The sequence below is a fragment of the Eptesicus fuscus genome, chromosome 4, assembly GCF_027574615.1.
Source record: "Eptesicus fuscus isolate TK198812 chromosome 4, DD_ASM_mEF_20220401, whole genome shotgun sequence".
In the NCBI taxonomy this organism is placed as follows: Eukaryota; Metazoa; Chordata; class Mammalia; order Chiroptera; family Vespertilionidae; genus Eptesicus; species Eptesicus fuscus.
The window spans coordinates 84,443,544-84,462,430 of NC_072476.1; the positions used below are offsets into that span (position 1 = coordinate 84,443,544).

General features: G+C 49.0%; 1 protein-coding gene and 1 long non-coding RNA gene across 4 annotated transcripts in view; one reads left to right on the forward strand and one right to left on the reverse strand.

The window, feature by feature from the left end:
• LPCAT1 (lysophosphatidylcholine acyltransferase 1) overlaps window positions 1-3,264 on the reverse strand; it is a 34,958-nt gene extending 31,694 nt beyond the window's left edge. Inside the window, exon 1 of the mRNA XM_054715245.1 lies at window positions 3,027-3,264. Within this exon, the coding sequence (XP_054571220.1) occupies window positions 3,027-3,161 (135 nt within the window). The 5' untranslated portion in view covers window positions 3,162-3,264. The remainder of the gene's footprint in view (window positions 1-3,026) is intronic.
• A 265-nt stretch (window positions 3,265-3,529) lies between these two features.
• Window positions 3,530-7,852, forward strand: LOC114230095 (uncharacterized). Of its 3 annotated transcripts, XR_008555875.1 has the most exons (5): window positions 3,530-3,796; window positions 5,390-5,465; window positions 5,814-5,980; window positions 7,550-7,643; window positions 7,768-7,852. It is a non-coding gene; the product is annotated as an uncharacterized LOC114230095 (long non-coding RNA). The 3 variants fall into 3 exon arrangements; XR_003615941.2 differs by lacking the exons at window positions 5,390-5,465; window positions 5,814-5,980 and having other exon boundaries at window positions 3,534-3,796; XR_003615939.2 differs by lacking the exons at window positions 3,530-3,796; window positions 5,390-5,465 and having other exon boundaries at window positions 5,731-5,980.
• The last annotated feature ends 11,035 nt before the right edge of the window (window positions 7,853-18,887 follow it).

Below are 18,887 nucleotides of genomic sequence, written 5' to 3' on the forward strand. Positions count from 1 at the left end.
CTCTAGAATGGCCACACCTAACCTGGGATCCAGGCTGGGACCAACCAAGGCCCTTGCTGCTGCTTTTTTTATAAAAACTGAGGACTTGTAGAAAAAGACCACCCACTTTTGGGTGAATTCCACAAAGGGCTGCTACCAGCAGGTCTAGTGGGTCTGAGTCTCCCTGGACTCCACCCTCCTGGTAATCCTCTCTAAGGATTAGGCAGGGGGAGGGGTGTGCTTCTCAGCTTCCTCCCTCCCAGGACTCAGTTCCAAGGTACACAGGAAGCCAGTCAGCTTTCCAGGAAGTAAGTGCTCACTGACACTGGTATAGGGAATTCAGAAATGGGGAAACTTCAGAGCTGGAGGTTCGATACACTCACACTTGTGGGCTCCAGCGGAAAGTACCCTAAATCCCAAGTGATATAAAACCACTTCATGATTTCAGAAGCAAGGAATCACCATGACTAGCCCATATTATTCTATTCCCAGTTTTCAAATCTTACTGTGCTGTTTTCTGTCCAAAGAATTGCTTAAGCTCCTTGCTAAATCTGCAGTTAAATGACAGATGGACTGGTCATTAATCCACATACAATGTTCTTCTCTGGCAGCAAATTCAAGCAGATAAATGCAGGTCCCCTTAATGGTTTATCTTAACCAGAATTTAGGTGAATTTCTGAGCTCCCACGGTGTTCCGTCATTGCTGAATCCATTTACTTATTGATTTGGGAGGCAGGCTTTCTTTGCTTGGATAGTCCAATTCACTCTGTGGAAATGTTACCCTAAAATACAGTAGATAAAGGTAAAAGGCTTGGCAGACAGAGCACTGCTTGATGAAAAGCAAAATATGTCTGCTGAGCAGGACTTGGAACTTGAGAGCACTGAGGAGCTACACACCCTCATCCACACACTGCTGACATCTGAGCAGTAGCGATGACTTTGTTACAAATACACGTGATTACGTGATTATTCTGACTACGGTTTCTGAAACATTGTGACAAGGTGTACACAAGGTACCCCGCCCTTCCTTGGAGGCTAAAACATCCCACCCACCTGTTCTTTTTTCTGAATGTCATCCAGATGCTGCCTGCCAACATCTAAAACCAGGATATGAAAGCGGTCTCAGGGAAGATCAGCCACAGGCACTGCTCCAAACCTCCAATTTACAACCTTGTGATTCCTGGGGAGGGGAGCTGGGGATTTCTGACATCCTCCCCTTTCACTTGTTTATTCATCCAACTAGCTGAGTCTCTGCAGTGGACCTCACCCACCTCAGCAGTGAGCATACAGTTTGGGACAGGACAAAAGGGGGGGCGGGGGGCGGGAGGGATTGCAAATGTGGGATATGGAGGTGGCCCTCTGGGAACCTCCAGGGAAGACAGCTTCTGCCTGGAGGTGATATTTCACCCAAGAGGGAGGAGCAGAGAGGCAGGGACAGAAGGCCCTGTGGCAGCTGGAACCAAAGGTATGGGGAGGGCCCAGAAGGGGCTTTGGAAACCACCTGAAGGGCTCAGGGCTGGCTTGGTCCCCAGGGCACCTCGGGGGATTCTAAGCAGCAGAGCAGTGGGAGGAGGAAGGCCTCTTAAACCAGCGGTCGCCAACCTTTCGGACCTCAGGGACCACCAGTGGTCTGCGGACCACCGGTTGGTGACCGCTGTCCTAAACCACAAGAGTCAGGGGGGCACCTGGGAAGGGGGGCATTCAGGAGCACAGAGGAAGTGACTTGTGTCCTAACACCCTAGTACGCTGGGCACAGCACCTAGTAGGTGGTGAGTATGAAACTACAAGTGAAAGAGGAAGATACCAGTGTCTGGCTCTGGACACACACAGGGGCAGGGACCAGGAGCCAACTGGGGACAACCTTGCCCTTTCCTATCATCAGGAGGGACCCCACCCTCTCCATTCTCTTCTCCATCTCTGCCCGGTTTCCTCTGCCACCCATGCCAACTGAACCCACTGAGAAAGTGCTTCAAGAAAAGGCAGGAGTCCCAGAAATGACAGCTTTACACTGACTTCAGGAACTTTCACCTGAACATTATTTCAGATGAGTTACATTACACATTAACAAATTCTCAATGTCACGCCCAAAAGTTTTGTCACAGTTGGAAATATACTCCCCACCAACTGGACAGCCAATGAAGTCCAAAATCTGCGCCTGCTTCGGTGTATAGTTTTGGAGTCAGAAGAAAGGCTGACCTGTGTGCGATCTCACAGAAATCCAAACACCACTACCAGAGCACGGAGACCCGACAGTCAGGGAGTCATTCCACCAGGTCAGAACCCACGCGACAAAAGGGACAAGTGTGGAGGCCCCCTTGCTTCCTGCAGCCGCCCATCCCTCAGCCAGGACCAGAGGGCCTCACAAATAAAACCGGATGGAAGCAAAGCGCACACTGTTCCCTCCCAGGCTGGAACCGAAGTTGTATACAACTGTTTCCGGTTATGGACGAACCCCCAGGGGAGCGTCCCTTGCACACTCCCCAGAAAATAACTTGCAAACAGAGAAGCGCAAATTCTCCTGCTGTTCATCTTCAGGGGACACCACACAGCCCGCACCCCAATATCTCTGGCACTGACTCAAATGATCAACTAGGTCCTCACACACGACGAAACTCATCAAGTGACAAAGTCACATCCAGGGGGGTCCTCTCCAGCCCCGCGCGAGTCCTGCAGGAGTGGACAACCGGACCAGGGACCGAGCTGCGTGGACCGAGCTAGGGGGAGGCGTGCGGGAATCAGGGGAAGGGGTTCGGAGATCATGAAAAGGGGTGCAGGGATCAAAGAAAGAGGGTATAAGGCCGGGTTCGAGGTGCGGGGGGCTGGGGAAAGGGGAGGAGCCAGGTTTGGGGCAAGGGCGGCGGGAAAGTAAGAAGGAGACCTGAAATGGGGCGAGGGCGTCGGGGATGCGGGCCGCAGGGCAGCGTGGAGGGCGCGGGCGGCGGGGGCCTGAGCGGCGGCAGCCGGGCTGGGCCGCGCCGAGTACCCCTCCCCGAGTTCCTCCTCGGCGCGGCCCAGGCCAAGGTGCGAGGGGCGCGGGCGGCACCCACCTGGGCCTTCTGCAGGGCGCTGAAGCGCAGCTCGTGCACGAAGGGGTTCCGCCCCGGGGGCGCCAGCCGCCGCGCGTCGCCGGCCCCCGCGCTGGAGGCGGGGGCATCCCGGGGACCGCGTCCCCGCATCCTCATGGCCGCGCCGCCCTCCGCGAGGGGAGCCGAGGAGCCGGGCGGGCCGGGAGCGAGCGGGACGCGGAGTGGAGCTGAGCACAGAGCGAGCGCGGGGCGAGGATGCGCGGCGCCAGGAGCGGGCCGGTGTGCGGCCGCGCAGGCGCGGGAGGGGCGGCGGCGTGACGTGGGCGGGGGGCGCCGGAGGGGGCGTGTCCGGGGCGGGGCTTCGCCACAGACTCCGCCCACCTCCGTCCCCGAGAGGCAGCCCGACCCCGCCCCCTCCCAGCGTCCGGAGGCTTTGTGGGGCTGTGGGCTGCGGGGCTGCAGGGCGGGGCTGCGCGGGTCGGAGGAGCGCTGGCCGGACCTCCGGGACGTGCGGGCCTCCGGGACGTGCCTGGTCCCGAGAGAAGAGGAGGACGGTCCGGCCCCACGTGAGGCGAGGCCCGCCACATCGCGCCTTCCGCCGCTCAACGCATGGCCGGGGGCGCGGCCGTGGTTCCTGAACTGACCCACGCGGGGTCAGGGTCGGGGGCCCGCACCCGCCCAGCACGCATGCTCACTCTCCCCCCCCCGCCCCGGTCTGGGTGAGAGGCCGCCCCACCTGCTCAAATCCTGAGACCCCAGAGGAGCAGGGCCTGGCCTGGCCGCAACCACGTGTGAGAGGCCACAGTATACTGTCCCATTAGGGCTCCCAGACCCCGTTTCCCCTGCTTTTCTTCCCTCTCAGACGGGGTTACTGGGAGGCGGTTTTGGGGAAGGAGGTTCTCCCTGGCTTATTCGGTCTGTGCCAATCCTGGCTGTTAGGGCAGGCCTCATCCAGGCACGCGGGGGGCGGGGAGGGGGGAGGCATTCAGTCCAGGGGCCCACCCAAGACGGTGGGGCCAGGCCGGAAGGGGTCAGCGGATGCATTTGCTGCCTGGGACTCAGTGTTTTGAATCAAATGATTCTCATTTCCTAATTACTCTGGTTCATGGAATTACCCGGTGAAGGGGACACATTTGGGGATCCCTAATTTATGGCACAGTATTAACTAGGACAACAATGAAATAGCTCCATGTTCAAAATTTATAAATTTCAAAAGCTCACCTCAAACCTTTTGTAGTGAGAACAGCTAACTTTCTCGGCGTGCCTCTCCGTGTGGCCCAGTCAGTCAGGAGATGGAGGAGCAGGCAGCAGGTGGTGGGTGAGGGAGGACGCTGGGACACAGTCCAGCCCCTTGGTTCACACATGGGCGTCTGACATTAGGGGCAGGAGCCCAGCTTGCCTGCATTGCTCTAGGACTGCAGGAAGGTCAGACCTCCCTGGGGCTTTGTGATCTGAGAGGGTCCCCAGCCTCATCCCTTCCTGGGCAGGGGGGCAGGGAGTAACTTGACCCTCTGAATAGCCAACTGAAACCCTCGCCTCTAAGCCTCTAACACGGTGAAGTATCACCATGCTGGGCCCTTTCTGTGTTTTGATGGAGGGAGAGAATTGGAACCAAAAAAGAGGCCAGTGGTTCTGGCATCCTACACAGCAGCGCTAGTAAGAAAGGGAAGACCCGGGCTGGGTCCAGCACAGCTTCAGAGCCATTACGCTTGACCCGGGCAAGTGAGCGCTCCTCGAACCTTGGTTGGCACATCTGTGAAAGGCACTCTGTGCTGTGAAGACGTGAAGGCCTGGGGAATGTGGTGGGTGTTATTTGCTGGTGGACACTGGCAGGCACCAGCCTCTGTGGCCATCAGCACTCTGCTGATCTTTGGGAATTTGGTTGGTAATTGCTCTGACCTCAGACATGAGAGCCCAGCTGGGAAGGCTGATGGGGGCAGTTTGAGAGGCTGGGCATAGTGAGGAGGAAGAGGGAGAGGAGAGAGGGGGGTCGAGGGGGGGTGGGGGTGCTCCACTCTTTTACAACCAACAGAGCGATGGTGGACCCTGGGAGGCCAACCAGAGCCAAAGGTCACCAGAGAGCAGGGTGGAGGAGTGAGGGCTCAGAAGGGTGGGTTCAGGAGTTGCCCACTCAGGAAGACTGGCCAGAATAGAATTTAGAGGTTGTCCAATTGTAGTAGATGGCAGTGGAGACCACCCTACAGTGAGCCATGTGGTGGACAGGGAGTGGGAATTCCGGGAGTCTCTTTCTGGAAAGCTGCCTGGTGAAGGAGGGAGGGAAAAAGGGAGGAGTGCAGATGGAAATGCAGGGTGAGGAGCAGTGGGGGAGGGGGGCAGACCCAGGGCCTTTCCTTTAGGGAGGGTACTCTCAGGCCTATTTCTAGGTGACGGCAAAGAGCTGGCCATGCAGGAGCAGCTGAAGAGCCCTGGATGGCCCCATCTCAGTCCAGAGGACCCAGGGTAGGACCCCTTCCTGCTGCAGCTGGAAAGGAGAGACAGCTAACAAGGGGGGTTTACCCACTGTGGACAAAGGTTCCTCGTGTGTGAGGAAGTCAGTTATCTCTTGGAGGCTGAGTGACAGGGTGGGGGCTGGCAGGTGGGGTTGTGGGGAGAATGGTGCAGGCTGGGAGGTTGGCTGGCTGGCACTGGTTGTTCACTGTTAGGCTTCAATTTTAATACTGTGATGGAATGTTCTAGAAGTCCCAGAGGGTTCTGAAAGCTTGATTAGGAGAAGTTGGTCTTCGATCTGGGGTTATACTGTAAGCGGTTTCTTTCAGAAGAGGGTAATAGACTTCCATTCATCTCTAGGACTTCGTTTCTCAGTTTTGGAAAAAGTACCAGACAGGCCCTTTAACTACTAAGGCAAGTCCCACATGGTTCCCCAGGAACCTTCTGGAATGCAGATGCTGGGAGCACAGGAGCTGCTGGCCTTGCTCGGTCCCTTTGGCTCCCTGCTCTTTTTCTCGTTTAAGCAGGTAATAGAGAGAAAACTCTCCCACGGTCTAGATGAACTGAGGATGCAGGTGCCTGCTGGCAGCTGTGGGGCTGGGGATTTGTGGTGTGTTTAATTGTTGAATTTTAGCCTTATTTACCGAAAAGGAAGATGTTCTTCTTCATTTCTTTCTAATATTTATTTTTAGTTCTGCTTTTCATGGTTATTTTTATTCTAAGATCTTTTTTCTTTACATGGCGACCCAATATTCTCACAACCATTTATCAGTCTCTCTTCCGTGTGTGGCTCCACTTGGTACATGAGCAGAAGTATTTATAAAGCTATTTCTGGGTGCTCTATTTTATTCTATCGGTTTATTCATTCCTGTGCTGGCCCCACACTGCGGTTACTTCTATCTTAGAAATAATCTGCCTTAGTAACCATAGGGTGCGTTTCTGTTGGCACTTCTTTTCAAGAGTTGCCTCAGCAATTCATAGGACTTGTTATCCATCCAAATGATAGAATCAGTTTGTCCAGTCACTAAAGGTTTTTACTGGAAGTTTTGTGTTTCAAGTTGCATTAAATGTGTAGATTGCTTTTGTAAGAATGTGTTGCTGGGTACCTGGAGTTTGGTGAAATCAGCTGTGGAAAGACACACAGACAGGGGGGTGACTATCATCAAGGGAGAACTTTTACTCACAGCTCCCTACACACAAGAGGCACATAGGGACATGGGGCCAGATGGGGAAGAACCAGAAGAGGTCAGGGGGCAGAGATATCGAGGGAAAACCATGGGCAAAATCCTTTACTTGTGACTAGAGGCCCAGTGCACGAATTTTGTGCACTGGTAGGGTCCATAGTGGCTGCCGGCTGCCAGCTGGGGCCTCCCTCCCTTCCCCCAGCTGGTCCCACCCACTGGTCGAACTCCTGGACGAACTCCCTGTCCAGGGGACAATTTACATACTATGCTTTTATTATATAGGATTTCCACAAGAGGGAACAGGCCAGGAAGGATAAACAGGCTTAGGTTTGGCTAGTTTGAATAATTTCAGTGAGGGGCTCAGGATGTAGGTAGTGGCTGCCCCTGATTGTCTGGTATCTGCTCTGAGGTGATTAGGGCAGAGACATTGGTGTGGAGTTTGAGTGCCTGATGGAGGAGAGGGTTGGTTTGCATTTGAAAGGTGTGCTCCAGGCAGGTAGCCCTGGGAGATGCAATCAGTCAGCAAGGCTCCCAGATGTGAAAGCATTAGAAATTCTGAAAATCATGTTCCATACAGAATATATGATACTTTGCAATTTTAAGCATTGTTTTTTCACCAACATGGTTTTTTTTTTCCATTTATTTAAGTCTTCTTAAGTTCTTTAAGAGCATTTAAAATTTTTCTACATAAGTGTTCCATATTTATTAGATTAATTCCTGGATATATTATACATTTAAAGTGGTAAAATAAAGGAATCTTACTATTTGTTCATAACTCATATGGAGGAATACTACTGGTTGTGTTGATATTGTTGAGGTTGTGTAAGGACAGACTGTGGGGGACCAGAGGCCATGGTGGCTGTCCCTGTCCCAGGTGGCTGTCCCTGGCCCACACTGCTGTCTCTGCTGCAGGTGGATGCAGCCCCAGGTGGATGCAGCTGAATGAGGGGCCCCAGCACCTGCAATGGACCAACCTCCCAGGGAAGCCACAGAATAATGAGAAACAGTAAGTCCTGTGCTTTTAAGTAGCTAAGTGTTGGCATGTTTTGTTAAGCATCAACAGTATCTTCCAAAGGGCAGGTGTTTTAAATTTTGATGAAGTCCAATTTATCAATATCTTTCTTTTATAGGTCATGCTTCTGATATCCTGTTTTAGAAGGACTTACCTACACCAAGGCCATTAAGATACTTTTAATAAATAAAAAACAATTTTAAACTTTTAAAAAAGATTTTCTTATTTCAGAAGTCTTATGGTTTTAGCTTTAACATTTAGGTCTATATTCCATTTTGAGTTAATGTTTGTGTATGGCATGAATTGCTGGTAGAGGCAGAGATTTACATTTTTTTCTGTCTGGATATCCAATTGCTCCAGTTGTATTTGTTGAAGAAAATACCTTGCCCCATACAATTACCTTTGTCAACTTTGTCAAAAATCAAGTGATCATGTCTATGTGGGTCTGTTTCTGGATTTTGTATTGTGTTCCATTTACCTGCATATCGACCTATGCCCATATCACACCGTCTCTATCACTAAAGCTTTATATTAGGTCTTGAAATTAGATAATGTAACTCCTCCAACTTTGTTCCTCTTCATCAAAATTGTTTTGACTCTTAGATCCTTACATTTCCTATACAATTTTATAATCAATTTGTTAATATCCCCCAAAAAACATCTGCTAGGATGTTTAATAAGATTGTGTTGAATCTGTTGATCAATTGGGAAAATAAATAGCTTCCCATTATTGAATAATCTATGTTTGGTTATTTAGGTTTTCTTTAAATTTTCTCAGCAATGTTTTATAATTTTCACTTATACCAGGTAATTTATAGGTCTTATCTATGTCTCTCTAATTATGTCCCTAAGTATTTTATGTTTTTGTGCTGTAAATTGTAATTTTTAATTTCAACTTCCAGAAGTTAGTTGCTAGCACATACAGGCACAACCGAATGCTGTGTGTTTACTATATATTCTGCAATCTTGCTAAATTCACTCATCAGTTTGTAGATTACTTAGAATTTTCTGTTTGCAATCATGCTACCTGTGCATATAATTTATTTTTCCAAGCTTTTGCCTTTTATTGGCTTTCTCCTCTTTCATTTCACTGACACCCTCTATAGACTTGAGCAGAAGCGGTGAGAGGGCACCCCTAATCATTGACAACCTTGGGGAAAGTGTGAAGTCATTATGCTGGCTGTAGGTTTTCCATAGGTTTTTTCAATAAGGCCGGGGCATTCCCTTCCATTCCTTGTTTGTTGAGCATTCTTGTCATTTTATTTAAAAAAATATATCCTATAGTTTTTCTCCTTAATCCTGTTAATATGTTGAATGAAATTGGTGGATATTCTAATCTTAAACCAGCCCCATTTTTCTGGATAAGTGCCCACATGCCTAATATTAATTTACAGAGCATGATATTTATTTTAGTTCTGCCTTTCATGGTTGTTTTTTAATCTATCATTTTTTAAATGAGTTGTATTTTCAGTGTTATATCTTAAAAGGCCTTGCTTAAATCAAGGTCACAAATATTTTCTCCTGTTTTTTTTTTTCAAGAAGTTTTATAATTCTAGATTTTGCATTCAGGTCTATAAGCTTAGTGAGCTAATTTTTATATGGAGTAAGGTATAGCTACAAGGCTGTTGTTGTTTTTTTATCATTTGGATATACAGTTGTTCCTCCATTTGTTGTAAAGACTATTTTGTTCTCCGTTGAATTGCCTTTGCACCTTTGTCAAAACTCAACTGACCACATACACGTGCTTCTACTTCTGGAATGTCTATTCTGTCTTGTTGATCTGTTCATCAATTTTGATGTCAGTTGTACACCACCTTGTTTGCTGTCACTTTGTAATGTATCTTGAAATCAGGGAGTATTGCTTTAGTTTTCCAAACTAAACTCAGTTTTCCTTTTTGAAAGGTGTTCCAGCTATTCCGGATCCTTCTCATTTTCCACTGGAATCTTAGAATTAGTTTGTGATTTTCCACAAAAAAAGTCTCTGCAATTTTGATTGGGATTATGTTGACTCCATGCATCAATTTTGAGAGAAATAACATCGTAACAATATTGAATCTTTTGATTAACATTGCATGTCTCTCAATTTATTTAGGTTTTCTTTAATTCTCTCAGCAATGTTTTATAGCTTTCAGTTTACAAATCTTATACATCTTCTGTCAGATTTATCACTATTTAATTTTTCAGTGCTACTGTACGTGTACTTTTTAAAAAAGTTCATTTTTCATTGTTCATGGGTAGTATTAGAAATATGATTAATTATATATGTATTTTGTATCCTGAAACCTTAGTAGATTCACTTGTAAGTTCTAGCAGCTTTCTCAGAGGTTCTATGTTTTCTAGGTAGAAACTCATGCTGTCTGCAAATAAAGACAGTTTTAGGTTTTCCTTTCTGATCTGATGCCTTTTATTTCTTTTTCTTGACTGATTTTATTGGTGAGAATCTTGAGGAAGTTTTTGAACAGAAGTTGTGAGTGGGCATCCCATCTTCCTGCCTGGGTGTGATAGTATTACCCTGTTACATTGCTGTATTCTGTCCGCAAACATTTTAAAGGATATTTGCATCTATATTCATAAGGGATAGTGCTTGACTGGTTTGGGTATCAGAGCAAGGTCAGCCCTCTAGAATGACCTGGGGGTTATTCTCTCATCCTGACGTTTCTGGAAGAGCTTTTGCACAACTGGCATTATTTCTTCTTTAAACATTGGTAGAATTTCCCATGAAGCCATCTGGGTGTGCAGCAGTAGTCTTATTTCTGGGCGGAGTTTTTAACTTAAATTCAATTTCTGTGATAGATTTAGGGTGGTGTCTGTGGGTCTCCAGCCTCTCTCTCCCTTCTCTTATAAGGACATCAGCCATGGGCTGTAAAGCTCTCATCTCCAGGTCTTAACCTAATCACCTCTGCAAATAAGGTCACCCTCACAGGAACCGGGGTCAGGACTTGGGCCTTGATTCAGTGGTGGCCTTGTGGGAAGCTCAGCTGCTCAGGTCCCTGGCTGCCCACCATCTTCGGAGGCTCCGAGGAGGGGTGTCCGGGCGCAGTGTTCCCAGTGAGCCATGGGAACAGGGACTGCCCTGTCTGTGACTCCCCCAAGTCCCTCTGCACTTCAGGGAACAATTGCCAGTGTGGGCAACAGGACATCATGTGGGTGATGCATTTCTAAGGAAAAACAAAATTGAGGTGCTGTGCATATACCCCCCTCCACATTCTTATGCAACTCAACGCTGATGCAATTTGGAGAAAAGAAAGAAAATATTACCAAAATAGGGACTTAAACACGTCAAAATACCATGTTGATAAATGTCAGCCAGTTGAAAATTATTACGTAGGAGTGACAGTTGGCAGGTTTTATGTAGCACACAGCAAAGAAAGTGATTTTCTGTGTACTCAGCTTAGTTTTAAGGTGAAACTCAAATAAAGAAACACAAAGAAAATACTGTTTTTATACTCTGAGGAATTTACATTACATGGTTCCTTAAAAGAAAGAAAATGTGGGTATCTCGGTATTTCGCCAGTTGTCCCAACTGGAGCTCATATTACCTGTCTGAGGGCACAGGCTGTGCAGGGCGCCTATGAGGTCAGCCTCTTTGTCAGGGTCCCTGCCTGGGTTGCGGGGCACCCGGGCCGCCCCAGAGAGACCAGGTTGCTCTTAGGACCTTTCCTCCTTCCCACACCTGGTGGAGTGAGGACTCCACCCATGTAGTCCCCATTACAGGGTTCTATGTAGCGTCCTGACACTTCACAGCGATGCCCTCTGTAGACAGGCTGTACAGCCTCATCCTTTGCCCAGTTAGGTGACCCACCAGTACAGGCTGTGGCGGATCCAGAGCATCTAACTGCAGTGCTGTAGTCCCGGGCCCAGAAAAGACGCCTGCCAGCACCTGAAAAGCGCAGAGGCCATCTTGCCTGGAGAACTCGCCTTGCTCTGCTCCTCCCAGGGCTCCAACGCCTCTCTCCGCAGCCTCCCAGATGCCACAGGAACCTCGCTTCCCTCCTGCTCACTCTCCTCCGTCTTGGCCAGTGGTTCCTCCACACCTTGTTCGCCCCTGAACACACCTTCTCCAGGGCTTCCGTGGCCCTCCTCCGCTCCCCTCCCCGTCCACCCTCCCCTTTTCCTCCTCCCTCACTGTTTTTGCTAGGGCCATTTTATAGACAGGAAAATTGAGGCACAAGAGACTGTGCCAAGATTGCAGCTAGGGCCAGTGAAGGCTGTAGCCTCATTTCTTTTTGCTCAGGTTTTGGATTCCCCGGGGCCACTGGCCGTGGTCATTATTTCTGCATGTGTCCTTCCAGAGAGAGGCCCTAGTTTTACAACCCTTGGATTCCCAGATAAAATCATTTTCTTCAAATACACAATATTTGACATCAAATAAGAATCTAAATACTTGACATTATTTTATATTTTATTTGTGAATTTCAACTCTTACTCAACATGCAGGTCAGCATTTAAAACATGAGGTAGTGACGTCAACAGCACAGCCAGCAATCTGAAGCTGCCATGAAAACACAGGGTTAAAGGGCCGCACGTGATTTAAAAATGCATCATCCACACAGGGTCTCCCTCAGCTGTGTCATCTGTTTTATTTTCCTTGACATAAAAAAAATGATCTTTTTCCTGTGGGCCTTTATGCAAACTTAAAATATTTTTGAAATTCAGAGGCATGGAAACAATTTTTTGGTGTTTTGAGTACAACTTTCTTCACACGTTGGGTTTGCAGAACAAATGTTTGCATGTAATTTTGCTTCCTAAAATGTCAAAAAAGCACAAATATGAAAACGATTATTCTCAAAGGAGTGATCTTTTATGAAAAAAAAATGCGTATAGTAATTCTTTCCAGTTGGTTTTGAGAAGTAAAGGGGAATTATATTTGCAAAGTTGCAAAGACAGAGATCTCATTTTGTGGCAGGAAGGAAAATTCTTGGAGGTACGATTCACTGTGAGGAAGGGGCACTGGCCTGGCCAACAGTGATTATATTCTGGCCTCAACTGGTCATGTGATTACATTCTGACAGCTAGCTGTGGTCAAGTGATTATATCCTGGCAGCAAATGGAACATAAGCACAAGACGGAATTAATGGGAAGTGCTCTTAAGGGGAGGGTCCCTGCCTGATGGCTGGAAGGTGAATGTAATGGCTGGAGCTAAAGCATTCATTTTGGGCTATGAGATAACCTTGGGAATGTAAGTCATGCCAACAGAACAACCAGAGAGTAGGAGCCTGAGTCTGGGCCCATGGAGGATGCTCCCAGCCCTGGATGACTACCTTTGACCTTCATGAACGTGAAGAAGTAAACATCTTGTTTAAGTTGTTATCATATTGGATTTTTCTGTTCCTACTTGCAAGTGAACTTAATCCTAATGAATATACATACCACTGGTATGCTTGGACTGAAAAAGCAAAGCTGAGGTAATGTGGTATTGATTTTTGCATATTGAAATTGATTTAGAAAGCCCTTTTAAATTCCTGTGAGTATGCCTATTTGCTGCTTCCTCTTCAAACCCAGGTTGTTTCTCATCCCAATTTCTACAGGATCTTTCGGCCTGGCTCCCTTTACCCCTTCCCACACCACGTCACTCCCCCAAACCCACCCTGTGCTCCCTTCAGGAGGGTCTCCCATGCCCTCGGTGGTCTGACACCTCCAGAGCCTCCTTGTTCATCTCCTCAGTGGGCCTGGAGCCCAGCAGAGCTCTGGAACATGGTAGGAGATCAGGATCAAGGTGCCACCTTTGCTATAAAGTCCTGAGACATTTTGGTTGTATAGTCATTGTCTATAAAGAGAAAGAGAATCAACACATTTGGAGAACCAAAAAGTTTATTCTAGAAGGATGTAGTGACATCAATCTTGATATTCATGATCTAACCCTTAGTATGTCCTAAGCTCTGGCTGGGATGGGAGGACTTAGGGTGACAGGTGGGCTCTGCTCCCAGCTGGAGGTTAACGCTGACATTGACACAGTTGGGCCTCTCGGAGTGTGTGGGAAAGGAGGTACTGGGAAGGTGGAGGAGCTCTTAGGAAGAGAGAACTAACTCCTACTGGGAAGATCAGGAAGGTCCCCGGAGGAGGCGGCATTTGAGAAGTTCTGGGAAGAGGCCCAGGAGAAAACTAGTGAGTGAGGAGGTAGACACATACATCATCAGCGTCATTTATAAGAAGTTTGTCTTGTAAAGTCCCAGAGCTGGAATCTTACCATGTTAAGTCCCAGAGCTAGAATCTTACCAGGTATGTGAGCCTGCTCCCTCCCCCTCCTTTCTCTCTGGGGACATGACTGCTGTTGACTGGCTCCTTGGCAAGGCCTCTCACTCATTCCCAGAGGTGAATGGGTGCAGCAGGTGTGGATGGGATTGGCAGGAGAGTCATGAGCACCCTGAGGGCCACACCTGTATGCCCACCTGTACCTGAATGCCCAATGCACCTGCACACACACCTGCTCCTGTATATACACCTGCACCTGAACCCACACATGCAAATACATACCTGTGCACACACTGCTCCTCCATACACTCCTGCACATACAGCCTCACCTGCATGACTACCTTCCCCTGCACACACACCTGCCCTCTTCACCTCACATGTGCACTGACGCCCCACCCGCACAGCCAGTTGAGGTTGCTTTGTACCAGTTCTGGCTTTAGCAAACAGAAAGTCACCCTAAGTGGGAAGCACTTGGTCTCTGTTAACAGATGCCGAGAATCCCCTGACCTGCCCCTCCACTTCAGGATGTTTGTCATAGAGGTCCTTGTACATATTTTCAGTACTTGAATTGATGAGGCCAGGAACTCTTACTGGATTGGAGGCCTTTTATAAGCCACTTGAGTTTAAAGGTTCAATAAAGAGGGCGTGTCTCATAAAACAAGGAACAGGTAAGTAGCATTGGTGTTCTGGAAGGACTTTTTGAACGTAACTGGGGGTGCAGTCCTGGACTCTTGGAAGTGTGTTTAGCATGTGTTTCACTTCATCATGTTTTCCTTTTTAATATTTTTATTGATTTCAGAGAGGAAGGAAGAGGGAGGGAGAGCTAGAAGCATCGATGAGAGAGTATCATTGATCAACTGCCTCCTGCATGCCCTCTACTGGGGATCGAGCCCACAACCCAAACATGTGCCCTTGACCAGAATCAAACCCGGGACCTTCCAGTCTACAGTCCAATGTTCTATCCACTGAGCCAAACCAGATCGGGCTTCATCATGTTTTTAGAATGATCCCCATTTAGGACACGCACTGGTAACCCAAATGAACCTAATGTCTTTGGCAGTGGTATTCTTCCTGAGTGGAAGCACTTGGTCTCCGCTAACAGATGCTGAGAACCCCCTGATCTGCCCTCCCCGCCCTCCCCCCCCCCACCACTTTAGGATGTTTGTCATAAAGGTCCGACATAAATATTTACAAACCATTCCATTGTGCCAACCCCTTCCTATATGGCAAATACTCTCATTTCTGCCTGACTGAGTAAAACTTTATGCAGACAATGCTGTTTTCTGCCATTCTCCTTTCCTCTGTGCTTGGAATTAAAGGATTCTCCTAGAAATCCATTTGTAACAACAATGATCCGATCGCTGGGGTGAGCTGACACCAGTCACAGGCCTTTTTTAATCACTAGAGTTATATTTCATGACATGGAGAGGCGAAGGAGAAGGGTTAGAGCACGGGCCCTGTGTGACCTTGGGGTGACAGCTTGTCTCTGCCTCAAGCTCTGTCCTCACCTGTGATATGGATGAGGTAGAAGCTGCCCGAGGTTTTTGTGAGGTTCAGAGTGCGTGCAGAGAAGCGGGGAGCAGAGCGCAGCCTGCAGCCAGTGCTCGCTGAGCCCCTGTCTGTCAGAGGCCTGGCCATCGCCCTCCAGGACAGCAGTCCTTTCACGAACACAGGGGATTGGGTGGACAAGAGCACAGCCCGAGTTCTCAGTTCGGCGGAGTTGACGTGGCCGGGTAAACGCGAGGATGGACTCTTTTATGAAGATCAGGGAACAAGCCGGCTCTCCTGGAGAGGTGGATCCCCGATTGCAGGTGGGGTTTTGTAGAAAGCTGGGTGTGATTTCAGCCACTGACTGTATCACTGGGGGAAAGCAAATCCCAGTAAAACTCCGAGTTTGAGTGTTTCCAGTCCCCAGAGGAAAAGTTGGAATATTCTGTGCTGGGCAATTCACCACCTTCTCTTTGAACAAATGGCTTCTTACACCCTCAAGATGGGTACGTGGGCTCAGCTGTGCCGAGGTGTCCTCCATTCGTCATTGTAAGTGTGAGCTTGTTACCACATCCCATACACGTGTTTCTCTGGGTCTGCGTCCCTAGCCCATGTGCACAGGGACGTAATTTAAAAGTGTAATATGCCCGGCCGGTGTGGCTCAGTGGTTGAGTGTCAACCCATGCACCAAGAGGTTGCCCATTTGATTCCTGGTCAGGGCAGGAGGCAGCCGATTGATGTTTCTCTCTCATCATAGATGTTTCTATCTCTCCCTCTCCCTTCCTCTCTCTCTTAAAAAAAAAAAATCAATAAAATATATTTAAAATAAAATAAAATGTCTCCCCTTTAAAAAAAGTGTACATATCACACAGAAAAGGACCAGAGAACCAAGGCTGTCCCCGTGGCCCCTCCCCAGGGCTGCCTGAGGTTGGCGGGGGAGGGAGGGGGGAGGGGGGAAAGGCATGAGGACTTGGCACCATCATTTACCACGAGGGGAACGTTGAACAAGTTCTTTCCACTTCAGAGTCTGGGTTATCTCATCTACAAAGAGGGGTTTATGATACAACCCATCTCTAAGGTTTGCAAATAGCATTTGCTGTCGAACCTTAGCATAAGCTTGGCCCATAGGAAGCTCTTAAACGTAGCTGTCAGTGTCAACATGAAAAGCATGAGCCACTATCTCTCACCTAAATATTAAATCCTGGTATTGCTCACTCACTGCGCCAGCTGAATGAACAGACTTCTCCGCCTTCTTCCATTAGGTGTAAAATCGTGGCCTTTTATTTTTTTTTTTCGGTTTGGGGGTCTGCTGGGGGTTCATGACGCGTGGGTCCACGTCCTCGCCTTACCTCTCAGGAACCACGTGGGCTGATGTCCTGTGGTCTTTTAAAAATTGTTATTATTATTCTAAGCCAGAGTGTGTTTTCACAGTTGGTTTCATGTCTTAAAGGTGCTGTTTAATTTTATGAGAAAACATGAACTCACACCTTTGACGGTCACAGCCACGCTGTGCTCCGTGGAAAGTTAAAGGCGCCCAGGCGCTGCAGGAAATCCAGTTCAAAACCTGAATCCTAATCCTGCTCCTTACGCACCAGAGTCCTGTGGGAGCGGCTGCCTCCAGATCTTGTTTCTCCTTTGATCACGGTCCAAGAGAGGTATGGAGAAAATAACCCAGTAAACGGTCCAGCCCCTGGGCTTGGCCTGAGCCCGAGGAAGTCAGCCGGGCTGGACGGCAGGTGAGCCTCTGCTACAGACCAGAGTGACCCGGCTCGCCTATAAAGGGCCAACGGACACGAACTCAAACGCCAAGAGGCAATAGATCTAAGGAAACTGTCTTTTCATTGTTATAAAAAACAAACACCTGGGAAAATGCTGCACACAATGAAACAATATACTTTGAGGGGAACTCATAAAGTCTTTACGACTTGCATTTTGTGCTATAGGGTTCCTGTGATTTATGAAGTGTCTTCAATAAACTGATGTGAGGGCCATTTCCTCCTTCCAGGCGCCCAGCACAGCCTTCCCCTGGGGCCCACGGTGGTCGCTCCGAAGCACTGTGGGCAGAGGACCCCCTCCCACCCCCTGAGAGTCACAGAGGGTTCCTGCAGGGCCCCAACAGGAGGGGCAGAGACCAGAGCCTGGTTCTCTGAGTCAGCACGGCCAAGCACACAGGAGCCCCGTGAGCCCCGAGTGTGCTCCCCACAGCTATTTCTGCAGCCATGGTTGTACCTAACGGGCAGGGGCTGTGAAACTGGGGTTCCCTGTATAGAAACCCACACTGGGAAATGGGTGGATTCCCCCAGAAGGTGTCGAGTACCTTTACATTTCCATGATGTAAAGCAGGTATTTGCTTGTTCTACTATCTGGTCAATTACATTTTCAGGGTTAGGGCCCAGGAAATGCAAACACCACCTTGAGGAGATGCCGCCCCCCCGCCTCCCCAGCCCTGAGCTGGCAGCATGAGAGGGTCGGCCAGGCCACCTGTCAGGAGACCGCAGTGATGCTCAGAGGAGATGAGAGAGCCCCTGGGGAGGCAGGGCACAAATATCCAATAAACAACACACACATGCCTTGTGATCTAGGAATTACACTCCTTGGAGCCTGTCCCAGAGGAGTCTCACGCATGAGAAGAATCTTGATTTGGAACTGAGAGACTGGCAATGCCCTCCAGGAGGGAAGCGACAAGTCCAGTCTGCAAGGTCCTGGGTAGAGCACTGAGCAGGGTCAAGTCACCAGGCACTGCAAGCGGCCACCAGGATCTGTCGTCTCCCGGCACAGCCTCAGCGCCGCGGCGGAACGGGGTTTTCAAGAAGCACTGGGGTAATCACGAGACCAGAGACGAGAGGCACAGAGGGCGAAGGGCATTCTGAAGCAGCACTGTGAACCGTCACTCGGATCTCTCCACAAGACAGAGTAGGTTTCCACAAGTGAGATGGCAGGTGCTGAAACCCCATTTGGAACACCGAAGCAGCGTGGCTGAGAGTGGGCACAAAGTCGGCCGCAGAAGGGGCAGTGTGAGGGGACGATGTCCAGCGGGGCCAGGGTGGCTGAGGGTCTGCTTAGGAAAGCAGCCTGGGGTGGGAGCCAGAAGGAGGAGTGGGCGTGAGGCTAAGGAACATGTCAGCTGTTTCTTCAATTATGAGTGTAAATTTAACTTAACTTGATAATGAAGCTATGGTGTTTATATTTTTTTACTTTAACCTCAGTTTTTCTGTTTTACTCTATGTTTGAGAGTAGCACTGCTGTCTGAATAGTAAGTTCTCTTACTGCTAGCAGCTTTCACAGGACTCTGCTCTGGCCTGCGGCTCAGCAGCCAGGCCCTTTCGCTTTCAGATGGAGTGAGAGAGGGCCGCGCCTCGTTTGCCCGGCTGTGTGCCTGGTGGCGTCAGCACTTGCTAGACCGCCTTTCATGGGCTTCTGCTGTCAGCAGAACAATTGTTTCTGGCCGACGCTTGGCACAGGCGGTTCTCAGCCAAGTGTGTTTTTGGAGGGCAGGGTTTGATCTCCATTCATTCGGCTTTGTTGAAGGAGAGTGAGAAAAAGGAATTTACCCTAGCT